This window comes from Bactrocera oleae, chromosome 3 (genome assembly GCF_042242935.1).
Source record: "Bactrocera oleae isolate idBacOlea1 chromosome 3, idBacOlea1, whole genome shotgun sequence".
NCBI lineage: Eukaryota > Metazoa > Arthropoda > Insecta > Diptera > Tephritidae > Bactrocera > Bactrocera oleae.
Window position 1 is genome coordinate 74198048 of NC_091537.1, and position 25887 is coordinate 74223934.

Consider the following 25887-nt stretch of genomic DNA (forward strand, 5'->3'; position numbering starts at 1 on the left):
CGAAGAAATTGTATAGATCGGATGACTGTAGCATATAGCTGCCATACAAACTGAACAATCGGAATCAATGCTTGTATGGAAAACTCTTTCATTTGACGAGGTATCTTGAAGAAATTAGGCACGAGTTATTGCTTAAGGCAACAAATTATTCTCCACAGAAAGTGGTCAGATCAGATCACTATATCATATAGCTGTCATACAAATTGAACGTTCGGAATCAAGTTGTGACAGGTATTATAGCTTCGGCGCAACCGAAGTTAACGTTTTTTCTTGTTGTAAGTTCATTTTGTGTATCTCCTATTTTGGGATTTATTTGGCCTCCAGGCACCCAGTTTTTATAGTTCAGAGAGCCTTAATGAGCCTTTGAATAGAGTTTTTTGGTCTAAAGTCGACGTTAGTCTAAAGATGTCGTTAATTTCAGAACGGCTTAGAGCTTTTAAGGCAAATATGCGAACCGCGTTTTTTTCAATGTTTCAAATTGATCTATAATATACAATTTTTTATTGATTATTTACTACTTTTTTTATGTATGATCGTATTTCTGTTTACCGTATTTATCACTCTCGGCAAAATTTATTTTTGTTCTCTAAGATGATAATGTTATTTTTTAGGCGAAAGTAATCAACTGTCGTTTCCTCATTTCCATTGAATATAATTAAAAGACCAACGGTTATTTTTTTTTTTAATATTTATATTTATTATTTTCATTTAATTGCAAAATGAAAACTAATTATTCCATCAAGTTTGTAATTGAAGTTTTTGACTCTTTTATGTTTCGTTTTATGGAAATCTGTTTGTATTATATAAACACATACAAGCGCTTCATATGCAGTTAAACATGGGTTGTAAGTGGTTATTTCAAGTTTTTCATGTTTTCATGTATGTATGTATATTACATTTATTACATAGCTAAATTAAATTTTCAAAAGCCATTAAAACAAATAAACTGTAAGCGAAAGGCCTTTATATGCGCTTTCGATACTAAACAAAAAACTAATTCACAATTTTCACGCTTAAAATTATATAATTAAAGGCAAAACGTACAGATATATTACATACATATACATATATTAAATTAATAGTAACAAAAAACTAGTTAAGGTGATTGTTTTTGTTAAGGTTTCATGGTTATTTGAAAAAAAATGCTTTGGCTGCATTTTACAACTAAAAACTTTAATTACTTTTTACGCTTTTGCTCACAAATACAGATGCGTATACATATATGTATTTCTGCATGTATGCATGTGTGTAAGTCATATGTTCATCATTTAAAACCTAATAAGCCTAGCATCCAACTACATTTTAGTATCACAGTGTAAAACGATCGCAACAATAGCGCATTCTCAAATTGAAATTTTTTCATACAGTTTTATACTTTTTTTGAAACGCAATTTTGTATTAATCATTTTTTAACGTTTTTGTTTTTTGTGTTTTTTGCCATTTTTTCTGCAATTTCAAACTTCACCTTCAGATCTTTGCTTTTATTTTATTCCGCTTTTATGTTTTTGGTATGCATATTGTAACCGAGTGCGCGGCCCATCATGCCTATGCCTCACTCACTGTTGGCCTTGCAGTCGAGATGTGCGCGCATGCGCCTTACTCAAAAATCACACGGTTAGCCTTTCATTCTCCTTGACTAGCCTTGTTGTCAGCATTTATCGCGCTTCCGCAAACGCTTACTGATGCACCGCGGCCGAGCCAATACGTTGACCATACATCGCATAGGGCGAGTAGTAGGGTCCCAAAGCTGCTGCTGCAGCAGCCGCTGCGGGATTAAAGCCAGTCATGCCGAAGGCGGATGGTGCAGTCAACGCGCTAGCTGGTATGCCACCAGGTTTAGCATAAGGATGATAGCGTGCCGCAGCAGCAGCGCTCATCGGACTCAACGGTGGGGTTGGATAGCCACCGCGGAGTGCTGATGGTGGAAAAAGTGTGCCCAACAATGATTGTGCCTGTGACTGAGCCAAGGCGGCGGCGGCAGCAGCTGGATCCGAGAGATTACCGGTGTGAGTGCGCAGATGTGAGAATAGTTCGTCGGAGGTCTGGAAGCGTTTACCGCAATAAGCGTCGCCTATCACCCAACTGCAGACATATGGCGCTGAGCGCGCTGCAGCAGCACTAGCGGCAGCAGCTGCAGCGGCTTGTGAGTAAGGATGGTTCGGTGGTAGACCAGCGGCGCCACCCATCATTGCCATGCCATATTTTTGATGTTCACATTGTGTGCAACCAGCTGGGCAGGGGGCACCCATAAGCATTTGTTGCGTATGTGCCGAGTAGGGGCAGCCGGGACAGTAGGGGTCCTTGCAAACCGGTACAATAGCCTCACCGCCGGAAGGTGTCTTGATGCGTTGATAGCTGATGTAGGGATTGGGTTGTGAGCCCGGACCATTAGGACCGCCTGGGTAACCGCCGCTTGCAGCAGCAGCAGCCAACATTGCTGCGTGATGATGTGAGAAACCGCCGGCAAATGGTGGACGGAAAGCGGGATTGGCGTGTTGCTCCATACCGGGTGGACAGCAGAGCGCCGATAATGGATTAATGCCATATGGACCGGCCGCTTTATAAGCAGCGGCAGCAGCAGCGGCTGCCGCAGCCATACTGCTCATCTCCTTCGGATGTGTGGCTTGACCATTGCTATTATTCAGTACCTCCATACCGGAGCGTACAATGGGGCTGGCACCACGTTGTGACGAACCGGCGGGAGACACAGTTTTGCGATTATTATCACTTGGTGTTGGTGTAACACCATGCAAATTCTCCATTTTGATAGCATGTGACTCTGGTGTACAATTGGATTTGTTGCGTGAGGGCACGCGTGTATTATTATCAGCACCACCGCTGGAGGAGCATTTTGAGCTGGGTCGTTGCTCGTCCACAGTCGTTGAGGACGATGACTTGAATGTATTGTGGTTTTGAGCGCTCAGCACATTTGTTTCGTAAGGCTTAAAAGCCAATTTCACCTCGGTGGTATTTGGTGTGGTGGATTTCGGTGATTTAGCCTGTGTTGGAGACTTGGCGCTCATGTCCGTACTGGCATTCGATGAGGTGGATGACGAAGATGAAGATGTAGACTTCTTTGATTTATCCATAGCGAGTAATGGCTTGACTGCCGACGAATCAGCGCCAATTTGTGAGCAAGTTTGTGCCAACAGTGCGAGTGGACTTTTCTTGGCGTCCATCTGGAAGGAGAAAAGTGGAAAATTTGTTTATAAGTAAAGCGTTTATATAACTTTTGAATTTATTTAGTATTGAAAAATAGCTGGAGGTTCTTTTTAAAGCCTATGCCCATATGAAAAGCTTCTTATATACATATATATATTCAAACATCGCTCTCAACTCTATATTTATATATTGTATAATGCTTTGCTTACTTGATTTTGATATTTTCATTTTAATTTTTTTTCATTCTTACCTAAAAACAGCCATAATTCAATTTTGATAGATACATTACGAAAGAATTTTATGCTATAAAACAGCTTTCACCGCCAATGACAGCAAAATAAAGAAATTTTTGTGACTATAATGAGCAACATTTATGAGTCCATATTGTGACACAGAGATTATGATAACAATAAAATCGGTGATATGATCATAAAAATAAATTTCGTTTAATGTGTTCAGTGTTTTTTCAAATTTTGATTGTATTTTTTTATGATACTTTAAATTAGCTTTTACGAGCGCCTTAAACATGTTTTTATAAATAAATAAGAAAAAATAAATGCGATATAAAAGAGAAATATGAAATAATTAACTTTTGGCTTACTGGAACTTAGATATGGATCTGTGGCGCTTCTAGAAATATTTCATTATAATGGCGTTTACTTATTTTCGATTATAAATTGAAGATACTAGTGTGTTCAACTAGCGAATTTAGGTTTTTAAAGTGTAGTAATTATTTTGGTTGAATATAAGCAGCCTATAGGTATATTGAAAAATGTTTAGATATATAATGCAAATGAGGCGCCTGAATTGCTTCACTCTCATTGCGAAAAATATATTCTTTTATTGTATAGTTTCTATTTTAGCAATTTCATATCAAATTTTAATATAAAGTAATTTCAGTTTTTTAAATCAATTTTGTGTATGTAACCAACACATTTTTTTAACTGTGTCCAATAATTGTTTTTATTTTATTTTTAGTTTAGCTCGAGTTTGAGTCTCTAACGATTTATTTTCTTTCTATTTGATATAATATAATTTTTTTTTATTACATAACATTTAAAACAGCATTCAGGCGAAATTTTTTATATTTTCTCATGTTTACATTTCCGTCGTGTGTTTGAAACTTTGGTATATTCCAGTTAAACCCTTATCATTTTTTTTTTTCATGTATTTCTCATACTTTGATGTATCGAAATCGACTCGAGTTGACTGTTTTTTCAGCAAAGCGTACTCCTTCATAAAATAAGTATCACCTACGTTTGTTCAAAAAATTATTATTATCTAACATAAGTTTTTTCATGATAATGATTTTTTTCTCAGATACATTTTTTATGTGACTTTACGAATATCCTTTTCAGCTTTATTTGAAATTCTGTTGCTAAGAAAATATTTGCAAATTTTTTAAATATTATTCTCTACAATTTAGTTGTTCTGAAAAGCATAACGAACTCGTTTTAAAATCTCATAAAATATTTGTCAACTTTCCTAAACTTCTTCAATAACAGCTCTTCTATCAAGCTACTATTAATTCCATTTCTTCATAAATTGCAGAGCTCATAAAATTTCCTTATCTTCTTATTTTTTCTGACTGAAACTCACCGTGGTTGGTATTGGTGATAAATAGTCCGGCTGCAGATATTGGTTGTTGCCAATTGTAACAACACCGCCGCCACCTTCTAAAACAACCATTTTACGCAAATCCAAAGGTTGTGTAGAAAGCGTGGGTAACGAAGTTGAATAATACAGCTAATCCACAAATATAGTTAATCCAATAGGTGTAATCGTGTAGCTGGACTTATAGCAGCTGGTAGAGGTGTTGATGCGTTAGTTAATCCAACTATTTAGTTAATTGAATTTTTAAGCTTTTAAGCTACTTTAACGATTTTTTTTTTAAATTAATCCAGTGTTTAAGTTGGGTGAGCACAATTTATTGTTTTTTACTTAGCACAATTTTTTGTTTTGTATATTCTTTGCAGCAAAAGTTTAAATTTCATTCACAAAATGCTTTCGAGCTGCTTAGTTTAATAATTCACTTTTATTTTAAAATTTGTATTTTAGAGCGTCACACAAAATGACTGAACACAAATTATTTCGACAAATTTGAAATTTTTTTTAACTTTGTTGTTTTTGAGCACAACCGTTTATTATGACTATCAAATTAGCTTTTGAGTATGTAGTTATAGCCAAGTATTTACTTTGCTACGTTCCGAGTTTCTTTTCAAACACGTCTTAACGCAAAGGAAGCCAAACACGAACTGATTTTTCTGTGACACACAATTTGCTTAGGTACTTGCTAGTCGTGCCGCGGCATAGCTCCCTGCAAGAGCGCTTCACTGCCGTTCAACACTATTACACTCTGCAAGAGAGCGCTTACTCCAATGCAATTTGGCAACTTTTACCGTTGCTCTCAAAACCTGAAATGAGCGTGCATCCTTTTGAAGTTGTAAGAGTGAACGAATAAGCATAGGTGCGTGCAAGCAAGAGCGCGATAGAGTAATTTTCAAATATGGCGTACTTTTTGTCCAATCAAATCGCATGCGCCATAAAAATATATATATACTTTGATCTTTGGTAACGCGCGACGGCAGCGCCAGTGACAGCCTAACTCTCTCATTTATACATATGCAGAGTGCTAATTGTGGCAACCAGCTGTCAAGCGGTTTGTTAATGGATGGATGAATGGATGGCTGCTGTCGGCAGACATGTTAGGAAAAAGTGCATTACCAAGGCACATTTGGTGTGTAATTTGCTATACGACAAAGAGCGCGTATATAACACCTAGCGTAACAGGTTTTTCTCGGTAGATACGTTGGAGCAGCAAAATGCTTATAGAAATTTTAACGCTCAGCGCTCGCTCCCAGTTAAGCGATGCATAACCAATCAATGGGCTGCTTCGACGTATGCGACAATGGCAACACTTCAAAATGGGGTTACCTTTTGGAGAAAATATGTACTGAGTATGCTTTATTGAGCGCATTGTAGAGCCGTAGTGTGCGCTGAGCGCCATACTCTTTGACATTTTGCATTAGTCAACAATAAATTACATGTTAATTTAATGCTCTCCCAAGTAAATTGCTGCGCTGTCCAAGTGAACGCGCTCATTTACTACATATTTATAGGCAATCAGCTCTCACACCGTTCGCCCGTCCACTTGTTTTCATTCACTCTTCGGCGCTCCTGTCAGCGGCAATCATTGCGTTCGGTTAAGTGACCAAAAGGTTGCAATTAAACTGTCACGTTTATCACGCCTTTCAGTACAACAACGGCGGCAAAAACAAATACCGCAACAACACAACAGTAGCAGCGTTGATGCAAGTCGCGATGAGGCGCAAAAATAAGCATTATAATTTCCAGTTTTATTTTTATGTAGCGCGTTATCGGCATAACAAGTTGTGTTGCACGCTGGTGCAGTGATGCCACACGTTGTTGCGGCGCGCCGCTTGTGCTTAAATTGTTGTAGACACTACTCAAGCTGGGAAATTGTTGCATTCACTTGTAAATCGCTCACATTTTTAGCTCTTTAGTGCCATTAAAATGTTAGTTAGCATGTCACGTACACGTTACTCTATACACACATAAAGTGTGTTTACTTATTTACATATCTGTAAACATATAACGCTTATAAACATAATATTTAAGTTATTTTTAAGCTGCATAAAAACTTACTAGCTCAAAGTTTGACGCAAGCTTCAACTGCATGGGCTTACATATATATTTATATATATTCTATTTATAATAAATAAATAAATAAAATAACTTAGTTTCTTAATTACTATGACTTATGCTGATAACTTTTGTGAATAAGTGTTATGAATCTTATATCGCTAAGGCATGCTCAAAACATTTTTGTGTCTCCATTTGCGTTGTTGTGGTATCAAATCGGCTGGTTATGTTTTGCCGTCGGAGTTTTGGTTTTTCATTGTATCTAATACCAATGCGATTTAAATAAATTAATAAATACGTTAGTAGTATGTTGAAAATCACTGATGTTTAGAAAAATTTAAAATTAACTTTTACATATATTTTTTTTATAAGTAGAAACTTACGATTTTAAAATAATTTTTCCATTATATGATATAATATGTGATACGTCTGCAGATCCAGCCACGCGTTGCATTAAATAAATGGTGTTTATTTTTATAAAAATATATAGATATTTAGAACTTTAAATTTCAATAAAATAACGATGGATTATTCGATTGACATGAATTTTATTTATCCGAAAAATAATCTTGTGGCATTACTTTTTATATATGATTTTTGGCATATGACCGCCACGGCTGGCTCGGATGTAGTACAATTTGGACATCCAATTTTCGATGACTTTTACCAACATTTGTGGCCGTATATCGGCAATAACAGGGTGAATGTTTTCTTCCAAATGGTTAAGCGGTTGTGGCTTATGTGCATAGACCAATGACTTTACATAACCTCACAGAAAGTAGTCTAGCGGTGTTAAATCACCAGATATTGGAGGCCAATTCACAGGTCCAAAACATGAAATTAGGCGGTGACCAAACATGTTTTTCAATAAACCGATTGTGGCACGAGCCACAGACATGTTGCGCCGTATTGTTGGAACCACAGCTCCTGGACATCATGGTTGTTCAATTCAGGAATAAAAAAGTTAGTAATCTTGGCTCTTTACCGATCACTATTGACTGTAACGTTCTAGCCAACATCGTTTTTGAAGAAGTACGGACCAATGATTTCACCAGCTCATAAAGCGCACCAAACAGTCAGTTTTTCTGGATGTAACGGTGTTTCGACATACACTTGAGGATTAGCTTCACTCCAAATGCGGCAGTTTTGTTTATTGACGTAGCCATTCAACCAGAAGTGCTTCAACGCATCATACGATAAAATGAACGTAGTGCGCGATAGTATTCCGCACAGAACTATTATTTTCGAAAGAAACTTGCACTATTTGCAAGCGTTGTTCAAGCGTGAGTCTATTTCAGATGAATTGCCAAACTAAACTGAGAGTAACTCACTTGACAGCTGTTAAATCGGTCGGCATCTTGAACAGTAATGCCAACTTAAAGTTCTATACCTCGAAAAAAACACCCGTTACAATTATTATAAACTACAATATTTAGTGAAAATAATATTTTCGAATTGAGCCGAAAACGTGTCTGCCGGTATAATAATTCAAAAGTTTTTACTTGAGGTTTAATTTTGCAACCAATTTATACAAATATTACTCAATGGAACAAATAATTAATGAATAACACTGAAAATTGTATAGATGTTTTTTTTTTTTTAATTTGAACACAAGCTTATGTTTAAAAAAAAAAATATATTTTTTAGGAATTATTTTACTTTTATCATAATGAAAATGTAAGATATCCTAACTTTTTTAAGTTGTTTCAAACTGAACACAGTGTTCTAAATTTTACTAAAATCAGTTCAGTAAGGTACGACTTTAACCCGGAGAAGTCGTGACACGTAATTTTTACATATGGAATTTAACAGAACAAGAATAATTAAATAATATAGTGTAACAAAAATATACTACCTTAATTGTTTTGTATTATTATTTAAAAAAGACACTAATAATACCTCTTTATAGAAAACATATATTAGTAACTGCGAAATAGTGAATACCATATTTCAAGCTAAATTAGAGCTTATAAATAATATCCTATTTCAAAATGACCATTATATTTTAACCATTACTTTACGCTATTCCACTATGGAATGAGCTCATAATTAAATTATTTTATTGAAATTTTAAAATATTCGGCTTAACTAGAGTTATTTTACAAAAAAAAAAAAAAAAACACCATAAATGCTTTAGGCATTGAAAGAATTATTGTATTTGTGTTTTTTCATTTAATGCAAATTATTAATTGATAATTTACAATGAATGCACCAACCAAGCGATATAATTAACAAAATTTTTTTTATTATTTTTAATTTTATTATTTTTTATTATTTGCAAAAATGTTTAGTTTTTAAGTGGCACCCCTACTGTGCCAGTCCAAAAAATAGTCGATTTTTGGGAATAAACACAAAAAAAAAATTTTGTTTTAAAATTTTAAGAGTACATATACATATTTTAAGCATTAAACGTAAAATTTTAAAATAATAATAAATGTAAGTACTTTTCGAGTTACACGAGATCACTGACGGCGCTAAAACACAAAATCATCCACTGCTGCAGTGATTCCGGCCTGCCTGAAGATATTGTATTGTCCGTACAGTAACCCATGGTTGAAAAAACTCAAAATTTGACAAAATAGCTCCGTTTAAAAAAAATTAGTGGAATTTTTTCCAAAATACTAGCCGTTTTTGCCCGCCAAAACTTGATTCTTGATTTTAAAATTTTGGTATGTTATTTCTACAAATATAAATAAAAGAGCCTCTTAAATGCCTGTGATATATCAACCTTTAATACGATTTCTATGAATTTAAATGCTTATGTCAATAAACATAGTTAATGGTTACCTACGCGACTAGTTAGGTAAAAATTAAACAATAATAACTGCTTTCAGTTTAAGGAAGTTTAGAAAATTATATGCTATTGTTTAGGTTATACTCAGCTGAAAATAATAATGATAATTTAATATTCAAAGCAACTTTCCTGTCTTATTTTTGGTCTATGACTTTGTACTCTATATAGCGAGGCTTCTGTCCTTAGCTTAGTAAGGAATGCTTGCTATTTCACACAGGTAATGGGTGTTTTTTTTAGACTTGTGGTTTTCAATGCGACAATACTTTTTCGGAGTTAGCCCATCCATTTTATAAAAAATCTTTCGAAATGATCTTGGTTTGCGGGCTTACAAAATCCAACTCGTGGCAGAGCTGAAACCGAACGACCAGCAACGGTAAATGGACCCAAAATGATGTGATCCCGATTTTCACAAAAAAATTTTGTCAAGCGATGAAGCTCAATTTTGATTAAATGGTTAATTTCATAAACAAAAATGTCGCATTTGGAATGATGATAATCCACAAGCTATTGTTGAGTTGCCGTTACATCCTCAAAAAGTCACTTTTTGGCATGCTCTATGGGCAGAGGGAATCATTGGTACATATCTATTCAAAAATGAAGGCGGCCATACTGTTACAGTCAATTAGAAATGTTATAGAGTCATCATTAATGACTTGTTCGTCTCTGAATTGGAGGATGTTGTTGTTGATGAACTTTGGTTCCAACAAAACGGTGCTGCATGCCATGCTAACGAAGCAATCAACTAATTGAAGGAAATTTGGTGAGCGCATTATTTCGTGGGCCTCCAAGATCATGCGTTTTAACACCGCTTGACAATTTTGTCTGGTTATGTGAAGTCTTTTGTCTACACAGATAAGCCCAAGACGATTGATGCCTTAGAAAAGAATAGTCGGTGTGTTATTGCTAACATACGGCCCCAATTATTGCAATAAGTGGTCGAAAACTGGAATTTATTCGTGATAAGTCACTTACCTAAAATCATTTTAAAACATAATAACAAACGCTTATCTTTATAATGAAGTTAAATTCTTGGCCGTAACATTAAATTATGTGCGTTTTATTTCGTCATGAAAACCGCAAAACACCCTTTATAAAATTTGAACGAAGAATTAATTAAAATTGCTGTTTGAAAACTTGAGCACACTACACAAATTTTAAATACACATCTTGTATATATTCCATTATAATACTTAATTTGTTGGATTATAATTATTATGTAGGAAATTGCTCACGACATGTATATTATGTAAATATATAGTAATAAAAGAAGGTAGATTTTCGAAAAATTGTTTCACACTAATTTGGTTAACAATAAATTATTCAAATAATCTAAAACAGGGAAGTTTTCAGCAAATAATAAATATATATTTATACATATATGTTGGTGTATTTACATTTTAAGTACGTGTTCACAATTGCACTACGCTACCAACCACGGTCAATTATGCACAATTGCGAATGTGTCGAGTGGGAACTAACTAAGCGGATGAGAGAGGTGTATATGTGAGCGCTGCGCTGTTGGCTTTGTTGGCTTGGCTAGCTGGTTGGTTGGTTGGTTGGCTGGTACACTTCAATAGCACCGCTGGAGGCAGCTGACGGCTGGTCGTAATATTTATGCAATTTCAAAGACTGCATGAGCAAGAATAGCCGTAGAGGCGGCGTAGTGTAGCGAAAAGGGCAACAACAATAAAAACTCAAAGAATACTCGTAAATTATATGAAAATTGGTAGCACGAAAGGAAGAAACTCATAAAATTAACCACATTTTTCTTCATTTTTATAGCATTTATTATCACATTGCCCTGGTGGAGAAGCAGTGGGATGAAAGGCGCACAATAAAGCGGCTGCTAGAAGGAAAAGCAAAATGAAGAGAGAGAGAGAGCGAGATAGCGCGCCAATATTTATGTGAGTGCCGTAAAAATGCAGTCTCAACAGTTGGAGTTGGTTGGAGCGGCACATTTGCCTTGGCTTTTGATTTATGCACACCCCAACTGTGGCAGTGGCAGCGGCGCAGTGGCAGCATAACCGTAGCAAGTGAGGCAAAATAATGCAATAAATTTGACATTATCGCGAGCAGCCATAAGATATGGCGGAATTGTTAATGGCACAAGGCTCAGGCGGAGGCGCGGAAAGATGGAATTTATGTGTGTATGTGTGCACACAAACGGCTGTCTTCGCATGCGCCCCACTGCAAAAACAAAACGATTTAAGTGAGCTGCTGATGCGGCAACGCTTAAATTGCATGCGCGCAAGTCGTAAAAATGTGAAAATATTACAACAAACATAATAACACAAGTAACACATAAAAAGCAAAACGCAAAGGCTCCATGAAAAAAAGCTGTATAAATATTCAAAAGGGTGCTGCTGTCAAAGAAGTGCAGTGAAATTTCACTTTATTTGCGCAGATACATATCTACACATCTACATACATATATACAAACGTGCATATAGATATTCTTAGGGAGAAAGAAATATATATGTTAATTTACGTAATATGAGAGAAGAAGACAAACAACAGAAATGCTCATAAATGCAGCAAATGACAGCATTGTATGCCACCTAACAGCACTGACTTCAAATGTAATCGCAGTAGTATTGACAAACATAAGTACAATTTCAAGTACTCGACGGCGACTCGTAAAATTTCAGCTACGTCGCTTAAGAGGATAATCTTCACTGGGTTTTACGATCTGCTAAGAAGGTGGTCTCCCATAACTATGCGCTCGCTGAGCATATACAAAAATGTTATAAAAATTAAACACAAGAAAAAAAAAGACAACACAAATCCATTGCTTATCGCACTTGTTGTATTTTTATTTCCTGATTTTATGAGCAAGCCTACAATGATGCCTAAAAAACGTGCGTCAGCAAATTCAAGTCAAGTCTGGGTTATAATCACATAAGTGGCCTATAAAACTAAAATCGTAAAGCAACACATTTGACTGCATAAAGTGTGGATTTTATGATTGAGTTGTATTTACGTTATTGAAAACTTCCTGTCCACAGTTACTGGTTCTTATCCTTATAACACCATAAAAAGGAAAATGTAAATATACTTTTGTGGTAAACTGCAACAAGGCACTTTAGTTTTACTTATACGAGTATATATATCCGAAAATTAAAATGTTAATAAAGAAAAGAAAGATAAGTCTGTGTGTAGAGAAGCATCGCTTAAATAGACCTATAAATTGCCATAATCTAGACTTAGTTACCGCCTATAATCAGCTGTGGCATATTTTAAAATATTGACTTAAGTCTTTTCAATTTGAACTGATAGCTGAAAATATTAAGCTTTCGTTCGGAGAATTGACATGCCGCTATTGTTTGCTGAACACATTAACTTGGTGACATTTTTCGACCAAGGTATATTGCCTTACTGCATTACAGCATTGTTTTCTATAGAGAAAAGTGTAAGAGAAGCTGTTGGGAAAGCACATATGAATGAATTATGACATTTTTTTTTGATAAAATTACGCACCGAAATTTATTTTAAGAAAATTATAGTAAAATATTAATTTTAAATGAAGGTTAAAAGTTTACTTGGGTTACTAGCGACAATGAAGATAATTTAGTGACATTGAAGACATAATCTCCGAGGCTGAGGTCTATTTCGAAGCGTTATACTATATATTGCTTTATCCCTATCGAAAAATTCGAATATGATTATAATAGCTGTATCGCTCTCAATGACAACTCATTTGACCCAAAACAAGAAAACAAATCGATTTTAAAATAAGGTGTTTTTCTTGAAGCTAATACTCTGCCAAATATTCCATCTCAACATATATTCAAGCGATACCGATCGGACTCATGTGTTTAATAATGTATGCATGCTTCATTCGTTGTCAGAAATCATTGCATAAACTCGCTTTTAATGCATCCGTGGATCCGCCATAGCATTTCAGTCTTTTCGAATAATTTTTTACCTACTAATAAAATATATGCTTCGATCGCGCTAATATAATTTTCATATTAATCGATCAATACAGTTACTCTATATGTAAAAAAAAACAATAAAAAAACAAAAATGTGCGTTGGTTGCAGCGAAGCTATAATACCCTACACAAATAAAAAGTTTTCCCTCAAGAACTTGAATTTGATCGTTCGGTTTGCATGGCATCTACATATATGCTATAGTAATCCTATTTGAACAATTTGTTCAAAGATTACATCGTTGTCTTTAATAATAATTAGTGAGGATATATTTTCAAATAAAAAAATTTTCTATACAAGAACTTGATTTTAATCGCTCAATTTGTATGGCAGCTATATGCTTTAGTAGTCGTATATCGGCGGTTCCGACATATGATCAGCTTCTTGGGGAGAAAAGAACGGGTGTAAAATTTCAGATCTATATTTCAAAAACGGAGGAACTAGTTCGCTTATATACATACATACAGACGCACAGGAAGATGTGCATGTCAAAAATTCAGCTTATCACGCTAATCATTTATATAAGATTTTTAATATGTCATGATCTTTATTTTTTTCATTGTATTCAGTAATGTTTGCAATTTCGTCATTCAAAGATATTCGCCAGAACAACGTTTACAAAGTATAAAATTTTTTTATCAAAATAATCGTTATCCAAATGCAACTCTTCGTGCACTCCTGTCATTTTATGGTCGTAATAATCGTCCACTTGTGCTCGCTATTCATTGAAATATTGAAAATTTTAAGCGTAAATTTTCTTTACATAGTGTTCAAGTGCCAATATGACAAAGAATCGCCCGAAGTAATGAAAATATTGCTGCCGATTTTGAGAAAGGATTTGAGCTTTCATCCATATAAAATTGCTCTTACTGAAGAACTGAAGCCATTGCACCACCGTAAATATCGTGAATTTGCTTATTTTGCCTTGGAACAACATGAAAACAATAACGGGTTTTTAAAAAAATCATCTTCTCTGATGAGGCTCACTTCATCATCTGAGTGGTGCGGCAAATTAACAAAACTGTCGATTCTGTAGCGAAGAAAATCCACAGATTATTCATGAAAAACCATTGCATTCACCTTAATTGACAGTTAAGTGTAGTTTGGGGTCTGGTAGAATTATCGGTCCGTACTTCTCTCGAAAGGAAGCTGATGACAGCGTTAGTGTCAATGGAGAGCGGTAAAGATCGATGATAACTAACTTTTTATGGCCGCAATTGGAATAAGTTGATAGGTCTCGATAACATCTGGTTCCACAAAGACAGGGCTATATGCCACCGAACGTGCAACAACTGAATTATTGTGAGAAAAGTTTGGAGATTCGATAATTTTAGGAAATTGTGACATTGCAGGGTCTCCAAGAAGTTGTGCTTTAACACCATAAGACTACTACTTGTCGAGTTATTTGAAGTCATTGGGCTTTAGTAACATACCAGACTCTCTTCAAGCTTTAGAAGTCAGATTCAGAACTTGACGGTCTCGTTTGTACTTCACATTAAATAAAAAAAATTTGAATTTAATCAACAATTTGTTGTTTTTTTATTTAATCATATCACTCTTATTGGAAAACACTTTATATATATTATATATGGTCTCCAACGTTTCCTTCTCTGCGCTTCAAACTCAGTATACCCTGTTCAGGTTATAATAATGATCAGTTCATCACTTTAAGATTCTTATAGTTGGCATTACAATATTACTTACACTTACTTATACTCTTGTTCCGAAATACTTCTGTATGATTACTTTGTTACCCTTTACAACGACTTTGTTCTGCATCTTTTCCTAATTTTCTTTATACAAATGTATAAGCATCTGTGTTTGAAGTACCTTTATCCGCTTACTTTCTTAAAATCCACAAATGTCATGCCGACAAAAAAAAGGTAAAGCAAAAGTTAACTTTCTCCGACATAATCCATATTCGACGAATGTTTGTATTTAACATAAATGTCCGTCCGAGAGAATAATTTATACGCTGGTGCTGTTGCTACTACAGTTTTATTGAAATCTGCCACTAACGTAATGCAGCGTTAATTTGCGTTATACGTTCATCAATAATCTCATTATTTTCGCTTTTTTTTCTAAATCATTTATTTATTTTTCCTACCGTCACACACACGCTCGCTAGTTGTGCCGTAAAATTTTCAATGTCACGTTTCGGCGTGGCATTAATTATATAAGTGTGCGTGTGTGCATTGTTTGTCTAGCATTCTCCACTCTATTAAATAAATGATTGTCAATAAATTATCGAAGGAGCAGCAGAGCGGATATGGGACGACCACTATTTGTTCAAATAAGTGTGCTTAAGCAGGATATGTTTGAATGACTGTACAGTATATATGTATGTGTGTGTGTGTATGCGCTTGTGCTGGAACGAATGGTAACAACAAGCAGCAGGGGTGTTGCCAACACATACACAACAACAGGATATTTCGTTCCAAAATCGCACAAACACACGCACACACACTCACACAAATATGTAGCATGCCATAGCAACCATGGGATTTGTACATGTACAAGGTAGAGAAAGCATAAATAAATGGATGACAATCTTTTTTGCTCCGCTGTTTTGTAATCATTTTTTTCTCCATTCGCTATTTCTGGTTGCATTTTGACTGCTGTTGCGCATAGTGTGGCTTCGCCTGCCGCTGATAGTGGTCCTCCCATTTTTTAATACAATGCAATCCTGAATTTATTGCATTTTTTTGGTTCCGTATTATTTTTGTTGCTGATTACATTTTTTTTTTGTTATTTTTCGCATGCTGTTTTTCTCTGCTTACTAAGTGAATTATTGCCCTCCGCTATGGTAACGGTACCGGTAACTTACGTTTATTTCGTATAACTATTTTCTTTTATTGTTGCTGTTATTACCATTGGTGCCATCATTTATTTTGCGGTATAATTTCAGCTTTAGACATACAGTTGCAATATTTTTTTTTTTTCGGTGGGTGTTATTCCAACTAGATTAATGGTCGGAGTAGCAGAACTTCGCCCATAGATCCATAAAAATTCGCTACCATTTATTTCTTTTGACAAAAATCGAGTTTGTTATAATTTTTGATAGCTAAAAGAATATCGTTTTCAAATCAGTGTTGCATTTATGAATTATGTATTATAGTATTATAGTATGGTGAGTGTGTACTCATTATTTAAAATAGTTATCCACGTAATGGATATATGAACTAATCTTATATACTTAGTCTTCCAAATATAAAAAAAAATATTGCGGTGAAAGCAAAGTTTGAAAGAATGTCTAACCGTAAGCATTAGCAACTAAACTTTTACTAGGTACTTTGGGTTGCCACATGAGTTCCAACTAAGCAATATTAAACAAATCGCTTCATTTGATACAATTTTTAAGCTTTTTACTCTATCTGCGTATAGTTAAATAGGATATGTCCGAGTATCACAGTAAACTGATTTGAAAAATAAAGTTCTGAGAAAAATCTTTTAAAGTTTTATGCTCGAAGGTTGACTGACCGAACGCTCCGACACTACAGCGAATTGCACAGAGAACATTCATTATTCTGCCCATTGAATAATGATTTCAGCACCGTAAAGTATGCTTTAAAAAATCGATTTTATAAAAATTCTAAACGCCTAACACTTTAGTTTCTCCAGAAGCCGGAAAAACGTGATATCTGTATTACTCGCGGGGAAAATTTGCTGTTTGTAAAGCCAGTTAGTATGTAGTAGTACTAAATTTGCGCTATCGAAAAATGTGTACTTGGACATTACTGCTGTGCGCACAATTTCACGAAGGAGTCGTACAGGGGTTAGAATGAGTTCCGCTTAATTATGGCATACTTGGCATTGCCAAGCAAAGATATTTAGCGAGATAATATTTCAGTGCAGTGCTAATGCCTAAGAAAAGCTGGTGTGTTATCTCTAGAGCACATTGCCATTTTGTGATTACTTGATTACTGGCAGGAGTTTTTTAACCTTGTAACCACTGCTGGAATACATTTTTCTACATTCGAACATCTGATCAAATCTCACGTTATGTTTAAAATTTATTCAAGGATAGTGAAATTTGATATATGAACTGTGAAGTGAGTGATTATAGTCATCAGCAGTTTTTTTTTTGCATAGTCTACAAACAGTAACATTAATAAGAGTAAAAACTATATGTAGCATACCCAAGTCGACAAGCTCTAGAAACAACATACTGACAGGGTTGACAAATGCATACTATAGCAATAAAATTATTTGTCAATGTTGTTGCGAAAATAGCAGGCACATCAAGTGTCAAACGATCGCATGGGTGAGTGCTTGCTTGCGTTATATCCTACGAACGAAAGGAGGGCGCGTCAGGCAGTGACAGCAACAAATAAGCATCAAAATGTGCGTGTCGAAATAAATGATGGCAATAAATCAAAACAAAGAAATAGGAAATGCAGTGCGAAAATCAACAACGCAACAACAATGAAAGTGGTAGAAGGTGATAAATAGCAGCAGTGAGACGAGGGTAAGAACATGTAGAATACATGGAGGGAATACGTACATATGCTTGCATATGCCAAGGACACTGTTAGCTATGTAAACATTTTTTGTTTAAAGTACTGCTTTTAGCTACGTAGACGCGCATTTTACAGGCATCTTTGTGGCGTATCCTTGAAATATTCATTGCAGAGGCTGGAGAAATGCAGTCCTGCAGTCACTGCCAGCACTCAATGAAATTGTAATGTGTGAATCTACAAAGGAAATGCGTTTTTTCATGGGCAATAATTTCGTATTAAAACTGACAGGCAGCTTGTCTATTGTGGCACACACATATGTATACTACTCGGCACAAAGCGAGCTGTTAACAAAGAATCTCAATTAGGTGACTGACTGGCTAGGGTTCAGCTAATGAAATAAAGGAGCATTTTGTTTTAGCTGAAAATGCTTTTGCAAACAAATAATTTTTCATAGTTTTCAGACCTAAGTAAATATATGGCTAAAATCAATAATCTATGGTTGTAATTACTTTACAATTTAAGTCTCTGTACATATACATACATATTAGCGTAGGCCATAAATAACGTTTAATTTTTTTCCATAGATGTTGTGAAAAGATCGACCGAAATTACAAAATTCAAGTAAAACCGTTAACTTCGGTTGCATCGAAGCTTGCTTTAGGCAATATTAATAACTGATGCCAAATTTCTTGAAGATATCTCGTTAAGTGCAAAAGTTTTCTGTACAATCACTAGATTTCGATTGTTCCGTTTGTTTGACAACTATATGTTATAGTGGTCCGATATCGGCCGTTCCGACAAATGAGCAGCTTTTTTGTAAGAAGAGAATGGGTGATCATTGAATGATCATTTATATAAAAACTTTTTAATTTGACAAGGTATCTTCGCGATATATTGCATAGATTTATACCCAAGGCAGCGCCACAGTCTCCGAGAAAATTCTTCAGATCGAACCAATATAGCATATAGCTGATATTCAAACTTACCGATTAAAATTAGCATAAAGATCTTTTTATATCGTTTTATGCTATAAAAAATTCAACTGTCAAGGGTTCGGTGCAGCCGAAATCAACTTTTTTTTCTTATTTATAATTAATTATACCCTGAACAGGGTATATTAAGTTTACTACGAAGTTTGTAACATCCAGAAGGAAACGTCGGAGACATTATAAAATATATATATAAATGATCAGCATGATGAGCTGAGTTGATTTAGCCATGTCCATCTGTCCGTCCGTCCGTCCGTCTGTATATATGCAAACTAGTCCCTCAGTTTTTAAGCTATTGATATAAAATTGTGTACCTGTCCTTTTCTCACTAAGAAGCTGCTCATTTGTCGGAACGGCCGATATCGGACCACTATAGTATATAGCTGCCATACAAACTGAACAATCGGAAGCAAGTGCTTGTATGGAAAACTCATTCATTTGACGAGGTATCTTGACGAAATTTGGCATGAGTTATTTTCTAAGGCAAGAATATAATCTCCTAAAAAATTATTTAGATCGGATCGCTATGTCATACTGCTATCATATAAACTGCACGATCAGAGTAAAGTGCCTGCATGGAAAAAAAATTTTTTATTGTCGATGCACGAAATTAGATCTGAATCAAGTTATTGTAAGGAACCTTTGTATCTATGAAGGGTATAGCTTCGGTGCAACCAAAGTTAACGTTTTTTCTTGTTTTATTATCAAAAATTTCTTATGATTTCTTATAAGTTGCTAAAACTAAGCAGCAAATAAAATACGAAACTGTTATTTTGTACAACAAATCACATTAAGGCGGGGCAATTGTGGTTTGAAAATTGGGCATGGCCCTGCCCCCTAATAGGTTTAATGTACAATATATGTCTCAGAAACCATTCAAGCTATTTGACGCGAATTGGCACATGGTAGATCTTTTCGACCCATCTTACGAAAGTGTAGAATTAGCTGAAATCGGATGATAACCCCGCCCAATCCCCAAATAACGAATTTGTTAAAAAACTATTAAAAGTAAGATAAATCAATAACTAAATTCGTCAGAGACATTAAATTTTACATCCGGGACGGCACAAGGAGGGTTTATAGGATTCGATGTCAAAATTGGAAGATGGTCGTGGTACCGCCCACATTCAAGGGAAATCACATATTTCCGGAATTGCTCGACTAATTTCAACCAAATATTATTTGGTTTGGTAACATTTGAATTATACTTGTACGGTGTTAAAGTGGCCGAAATCAGACTATAACCACGCCTACTTCCCATATAGCACAATTTTAAATTTCATCTATTTCTTTCGCTTTCCTGTATACAAATCTCGAACCAATAAATAAATGTATTTGTATAAAACTTTGCGCAAAAAGTGTCTTTGAGAAGTGTGAAGTGTCAAGTCCAAAAAATGTCAAATGTCAAGTTACCGAATATGGGGACTCCGGTGGCTGGTGCTAACTTTTTACCGGCACTAACGGCCAATCTGTAATATATATTATTCTGCACATTTGGCTGCATTTTTTAAAGAAATATACCATTCTGCAAGGGTATACATGTTTTGATATTTATCTCAATACTTTCTACTGAAGTGCGTTGAGCACAGTTTCTGTTCCAAACAAGTTTCAACTGTCAAAAAGTTACATTTTTTTCTAACCTTTTAAAATTGGGCTGGGAAACTATTTCATTAATCTTTCTTCATTAAGCGCTTATAATCAGCAATTAAAAGCATCATAAATTTATGGTGAATATGTACAATATGTCATTAAACCAGATTGATACTCTTTCTGTGACTGCATTTGGACATATATTTAGAGATAAATACAGCATGCTTTTCGCCAAAAATGTTATAATTTTTACCGTTGTGAAACGGTCATAGTTCAAACAGCCCTTTTCTCTTTTCCAAAGGCCGCTTTGTTTCCAGCACATTAAAACCCTGTCATTTAACTATGCAAATTTACCTAAAGGTATTTATTTAACAATTCGAAGGGATTTCTTTACACTGTACCATACTTTGTATGCCGTTAATGTGCTTATACTTATGTGCACATTGTTATTTTTTTAGGACAGTCAACCAAAAACACTTGAATTCGGATGTGTGAGTATGTGAAAATCTGTTGAAAAGCTGAATTGTTTGCGCTTTCTCCTGGTCATTTCCTGTTTCGTCACGAGAGCACTCATGCAAACACACACATATATACTAAGAGATACTGATTCTGTGTGGCATTGCACGTGTGTTGGTCAGCCATTTCCGCTTGAATAACTTGAACAGCTCGTTTGAGTTGACTAATAAGGGATTGTTGATGGACAAACAGAAGGCAACAACCACATAGACACGCACGCATACACACACACTTGCAGCAGCAGCAATGTTTTGTTAATTTTTTGTTTGCACAATCTATAACTCAGTCATTTTGGTATTTTGTTGTTGATAATTGCGGTGGGGTGGCTTTTGTTATTCTAACGGCCTTAACAAGAATTTTCCTCCAGATATACATATGCATGTGCGGATGGTGTATGCAGTAGCTACAACATTTTGCGCCGCACGCATATATTTTCCATACTAATACCGCTACAAGCGTTTGTATGTGTGCATTTTGAAATACGAGTATGCATTAGCGCACTCATTCATATGCATATAAATACTTTGTCGGTTGTTTTGTGTGTCAATTTTTCGTGTTAATTTGGTGTGAAATGTTTGCCAGTAGACATTTCGGGCATTTGCCGGCACTTCATGGTATTTAACATAATTAATCGGCGGCAATGCCACACTGCCACTACATTTTGAGTGACGCTTGCCGGGAGCAGAGGTGCGTCGCCTGGCTGGCAATTCTAGATACAATTAAGGGGACTTTTGTTGTTTCTGTTATTGTGTTTTGTTGTTGTTTTTTTTTTTAAATTCAAATTTTTGACAAAGTACTCAATTTATGTGGCCATAATTTAAATTTTCACCGTGACTTACTTTTATTTTAGTGAAATTATGTGAAATTTACATGCTACAGCAATAATTTTAGTGAGCGTAGAAAATGGAAAATGTGAATTTATGAGATAGATTTCAAAACTGCGCATGAATAAACATATTTGGCTGGGATCACGATTTGGGGATAAGGCACTTGTAGCAATTTTAGTCAGAAAAAAATCAAAAAATGCTAATTTTAATGAGCCAGACTTATGGGTTCGGTGTTTGGGCAAATAAAAATTGTCCATGCAAGAACTTGAACTAAATCATTCAGTTTATACTAACGGCTTCTTTGGGAGAAAAAAACTTGTACAAAATTTCAGATCGATATCTCAAAAAGTGGAGTGAGTAGTTCGCATGGCTAAATCGACTCAGCTCGACGAGCTGATCATTTATATACACATTTAGGGTCTGAGACATTTCCCTCTGGGTGTTACAAACTTCTTAGTAAACTTTATATATCCTGCTTAGGGTATAATGACGAAAACTGAGTTAATCTTTGGAATCACCTTTGTCAAGGGCAGTGCTCGAAAAAGGAGGGAAATCGGGGCAATTCCTTCCGGACACGGAGCTCTTAGCGCAGCCTGGTACTCTGCAATATATTTTTGCAGATTTTTTTCTCTAAAAATGTATCCATCAGGGGATCCGTATGCTATATCCTCCCCGTTTAAATTTTAAATTCCATCGGGTTTTTCACTTATCGGTATACAAATCAAGGTTATATAAATATATCAGGGTACAGAGGTATTCCATCTCGCCTCTAAAAATTGTCAAAATTCTGTTCAAACTCCCACATATCAAATATGCGGACCCCAATGCGTATGGCTGACTTTTTGCCGAAAATATCCTGCAATCTGTGAGATATATTATTGAAGTACGAAGAGAATGTTTCTTTAATAATAATATACCCTTGTGTTTTAAAATGGGTTGAATTTGGTCTATACTTCCTTTAGAATTCTTAATTGACTTTATATCACATATATCGGCCAATACGTGTGTTATTTAAATGAAAAATTAAGAGCGTATTTTTCTAATAATGGTGTATCTTTAAGCCAAAAATGAATAAAATCGGGAGAATACTTGCCCTAGCCCACATATAATTGATATTCAGTTTTTTGAAAAATCCGGCTGACTTTACTGCACATATATTTGTGAAAGTATGTGAGATACTTAGTAAGGATATATACCAGGCAATGCAAAAGTTAGTGCAATTAACCCAGACCTTTCTCTGCTGTCAATATACCTGACGTCTTATTTGAGGATGATACGTACGCGAAAAATAATCCTTTCGTAATTATAATTTCATAAAATTCACCAAAATTTCGTTAAAAAAATTCAATTTGCCTTAATTTAAATTAAGAACCACATTGAACAGCAGATTTTTGCTAAGCAATGCCGTCGCTCGCTCAGCACATAAACGATCCAGGCGCCGTCATAATAACCAAAAAATATCAATAGTGAGGGACTAAGAACGGCTAAGAATGATTGTGTGCAGGAAATATGTTCCACTTCACTACCCCGCCAATTAAGTGCAGCTCCAATTACACACTCACATCCTTCAGCGCACTCATAATGAAAACGTTTAACCTGTCTGTCTGCCTGACTGTCACAACGACGAGGGACTCAAGTGTTTCCGCGCGACTTGACAGCTCGCCTGAAAAAGGAAGAACACTTATACCCACATACAAACGAAGACGACGGGAATAGATGAAGATGCCAACAAAAGCAGTGTGTGTGGTGTTGTGGCAAGAAGAAATAAAAAGCAACGAATGACGAGTGCACTATAAACACTGAATAGCAGAGTGTTAAGGAACGTGCAACGTGTGCGAAGCAAACCCGGCAAAGTGATAGGCAGATTGGACGTACCGGAGTTTGGATACTGCTCGATTTAAATGAAAACTACAAAAACAAATACGAGTAAATAAGTCATTTAAGTGTACGATGAGATGAGCAAATATGTACAACAACTACTGTGCATGTTAAAGCTGTGGCACACCAGCAGCAGCAGCTTGAAAGCAAAGCTGGCGGTTGCTTGGTTGGACGGACGGACGGACGGACGGACGGTTAGTTGGTAGGTTGCTTAGACGGTTGTGCGCGTTGAGCCGCGTCGAGTTTTCTTTGCCGCTGTCATTAATGAGACGTCGTCTCCACTTTAATATGTCAGTGTTTTATAAATATACGCCATGCCGACGCTTGAGTACGGTAAGAAAAAGACATTGAAAACGGTGCAAGACGGTCGGCCTGTCATGAATGCTCTGACGGCAGTGGAAGCGATGTTTTGGCCCGGCATGCCCGCCACTCCTCAGCCAAGCTGCCACATTTTGTCAGCCGCATTGGTGTCAGCATGTGCTTTCGTGCAATCTGTGGCAAGTATCTCGAACTCGCGTCATGTTGCGCCTACTTGTCGTACATTTTCCACAGTTTGCGTGCATTAGCGTGTGTTCGCCTGCAGTTGTATGTATGTATGAGTATGTGCGCTCTTAAGCATACAAATTGAAAAGGGAATGAAAAATTTGTTAAATGAGCGTATCGTGTCTTTGATCTTACGCTTCGCTTCTAATTTGATTATAGCCATCGCCTGCTTCCGCTAAAGTGCTGCGGTATTTTAAACGTATTTATGTATGAGCTGAATGTGAAATGAAATCGTCTGCCACAGCGTCATTTACAACGTCAACATTGTCATCGTCAGCTCAAACTCATGCTGCGCTGACAGCCATATTCATTTGCCCCCAATTGACTTGCCGCTAGTCGCTTTGTCGCTTCATGGACGCATACAACTTCGGGAGTAGGTATAGAAAATCCATTTAATTAAAATGTTTGGGACTAAAGTGAGAATGGGTCACGTTTAGAGCACCCATACGACTTTATTTGAATCACACCGGTGGTTCCACTCCTTTCATGATACTTGAATAGGCGTAGCATCATTTGTCGCTCGCGCTGTTATTGTTATTATTAAATAGCAATCACTGATATACTCAATCAACTTCATTTAGGTTTGAGTTTATGTGAGGCATAGACTAAACAGACCATCCAATATTTTTCCTGAATTTCGGTGTGAAGTGTTGACAGCCGAAAAAACTCATCTTCTAGCAGCTAACTGTCAGTGAAACGCGATGAGGGTTAACTGAGAAAGCATTACAAAACAGCTTGAAGTAAAATGTGAACAAGCAAAAGAGCGCGAAATTTATATGGAATCGAACATTAAAAGCTCTAGCAAATTGTAAGGATGTAAAGATAGGCAGTTTAAGAATCAATGTATTTATAGACCAATTGCTTCTATTTGGCATACCAAAGCACGCTTTAAAAGGTATAAGGACTTAGTTTTTCTATATTATATCATAGTACATATAAAAAAATCCACTGAAGAGCCAATATTCATTCATTGTTTTCTCTAAATGAAGTCTACGACATGGTTTGTATGTATGTATTAATCAATTGCCTAAATTGTGGGCTCAAACTTTCGTAATACTATTTATAGCTCTTTCACAAATAAATTTAGAATAACTTATTTTTTTTTCCGAAACCACCGGCAATCGTTATATTCTTTAGATAGGTATCGAGGGAAAAAATGTGAAAAGGTCTGTTTTATGGCTGAAAGTTTTAGGTTAGTGGAATCGGATAATAAAAACAGTATATTACACATATTGGTCCACCGAAAAAATTAACCCTTTTGGTGAGAATCTATCTGTGGCACGACAAGAACTGTATTTTTCCGTTATCCTTTTTAATAACTCATGTCATAGTTAAATGAGCCAATGGAATTAAACGGTGCTAAAATTTCTATATGAGAGAGTATGTATTACCAGCTGAGCAGGTATTAAGTTTGCCACCATGTTTGTAATAACCAAACGGAAATTTGTCGGAACCGCTGATATTGGACAATTATAGCAGATAACTGTCCTACAAACTAATTGATCGAATTCAATTTCTTGCAGGGAAACGTTT

The 25887-nt window shown here is 35.7% G+C and overlaps 1 protein-coding gene across 1 annotated transcript; it reads right to left on the reverse strand.

The window, feature by feature from the left end:
* Positions 1–670: 670 nt before the first annotated feature.
* noc (no ocelli) lies at positions 671–5424 on the reverse strand. The gene is made up of 2 exons (XM_014237035.3): positions 4762–5424; positions 671–3179 (listed from the first exon to the last, which is right to left on the reverse strand). The coding sequence occupies exons 1-2, from the start codon at positions 4849–4851 to the stop codon at positions 1677–1679; spliced, it is 1593 nt and encodes a 530-aa protein (XP_014092510.1). The 5' UTR covers positions 4852–5424; the 3' UTR covers positions 671–1676.
* Positions 5425–25887: the final 20463 nt, after the last annotated feature.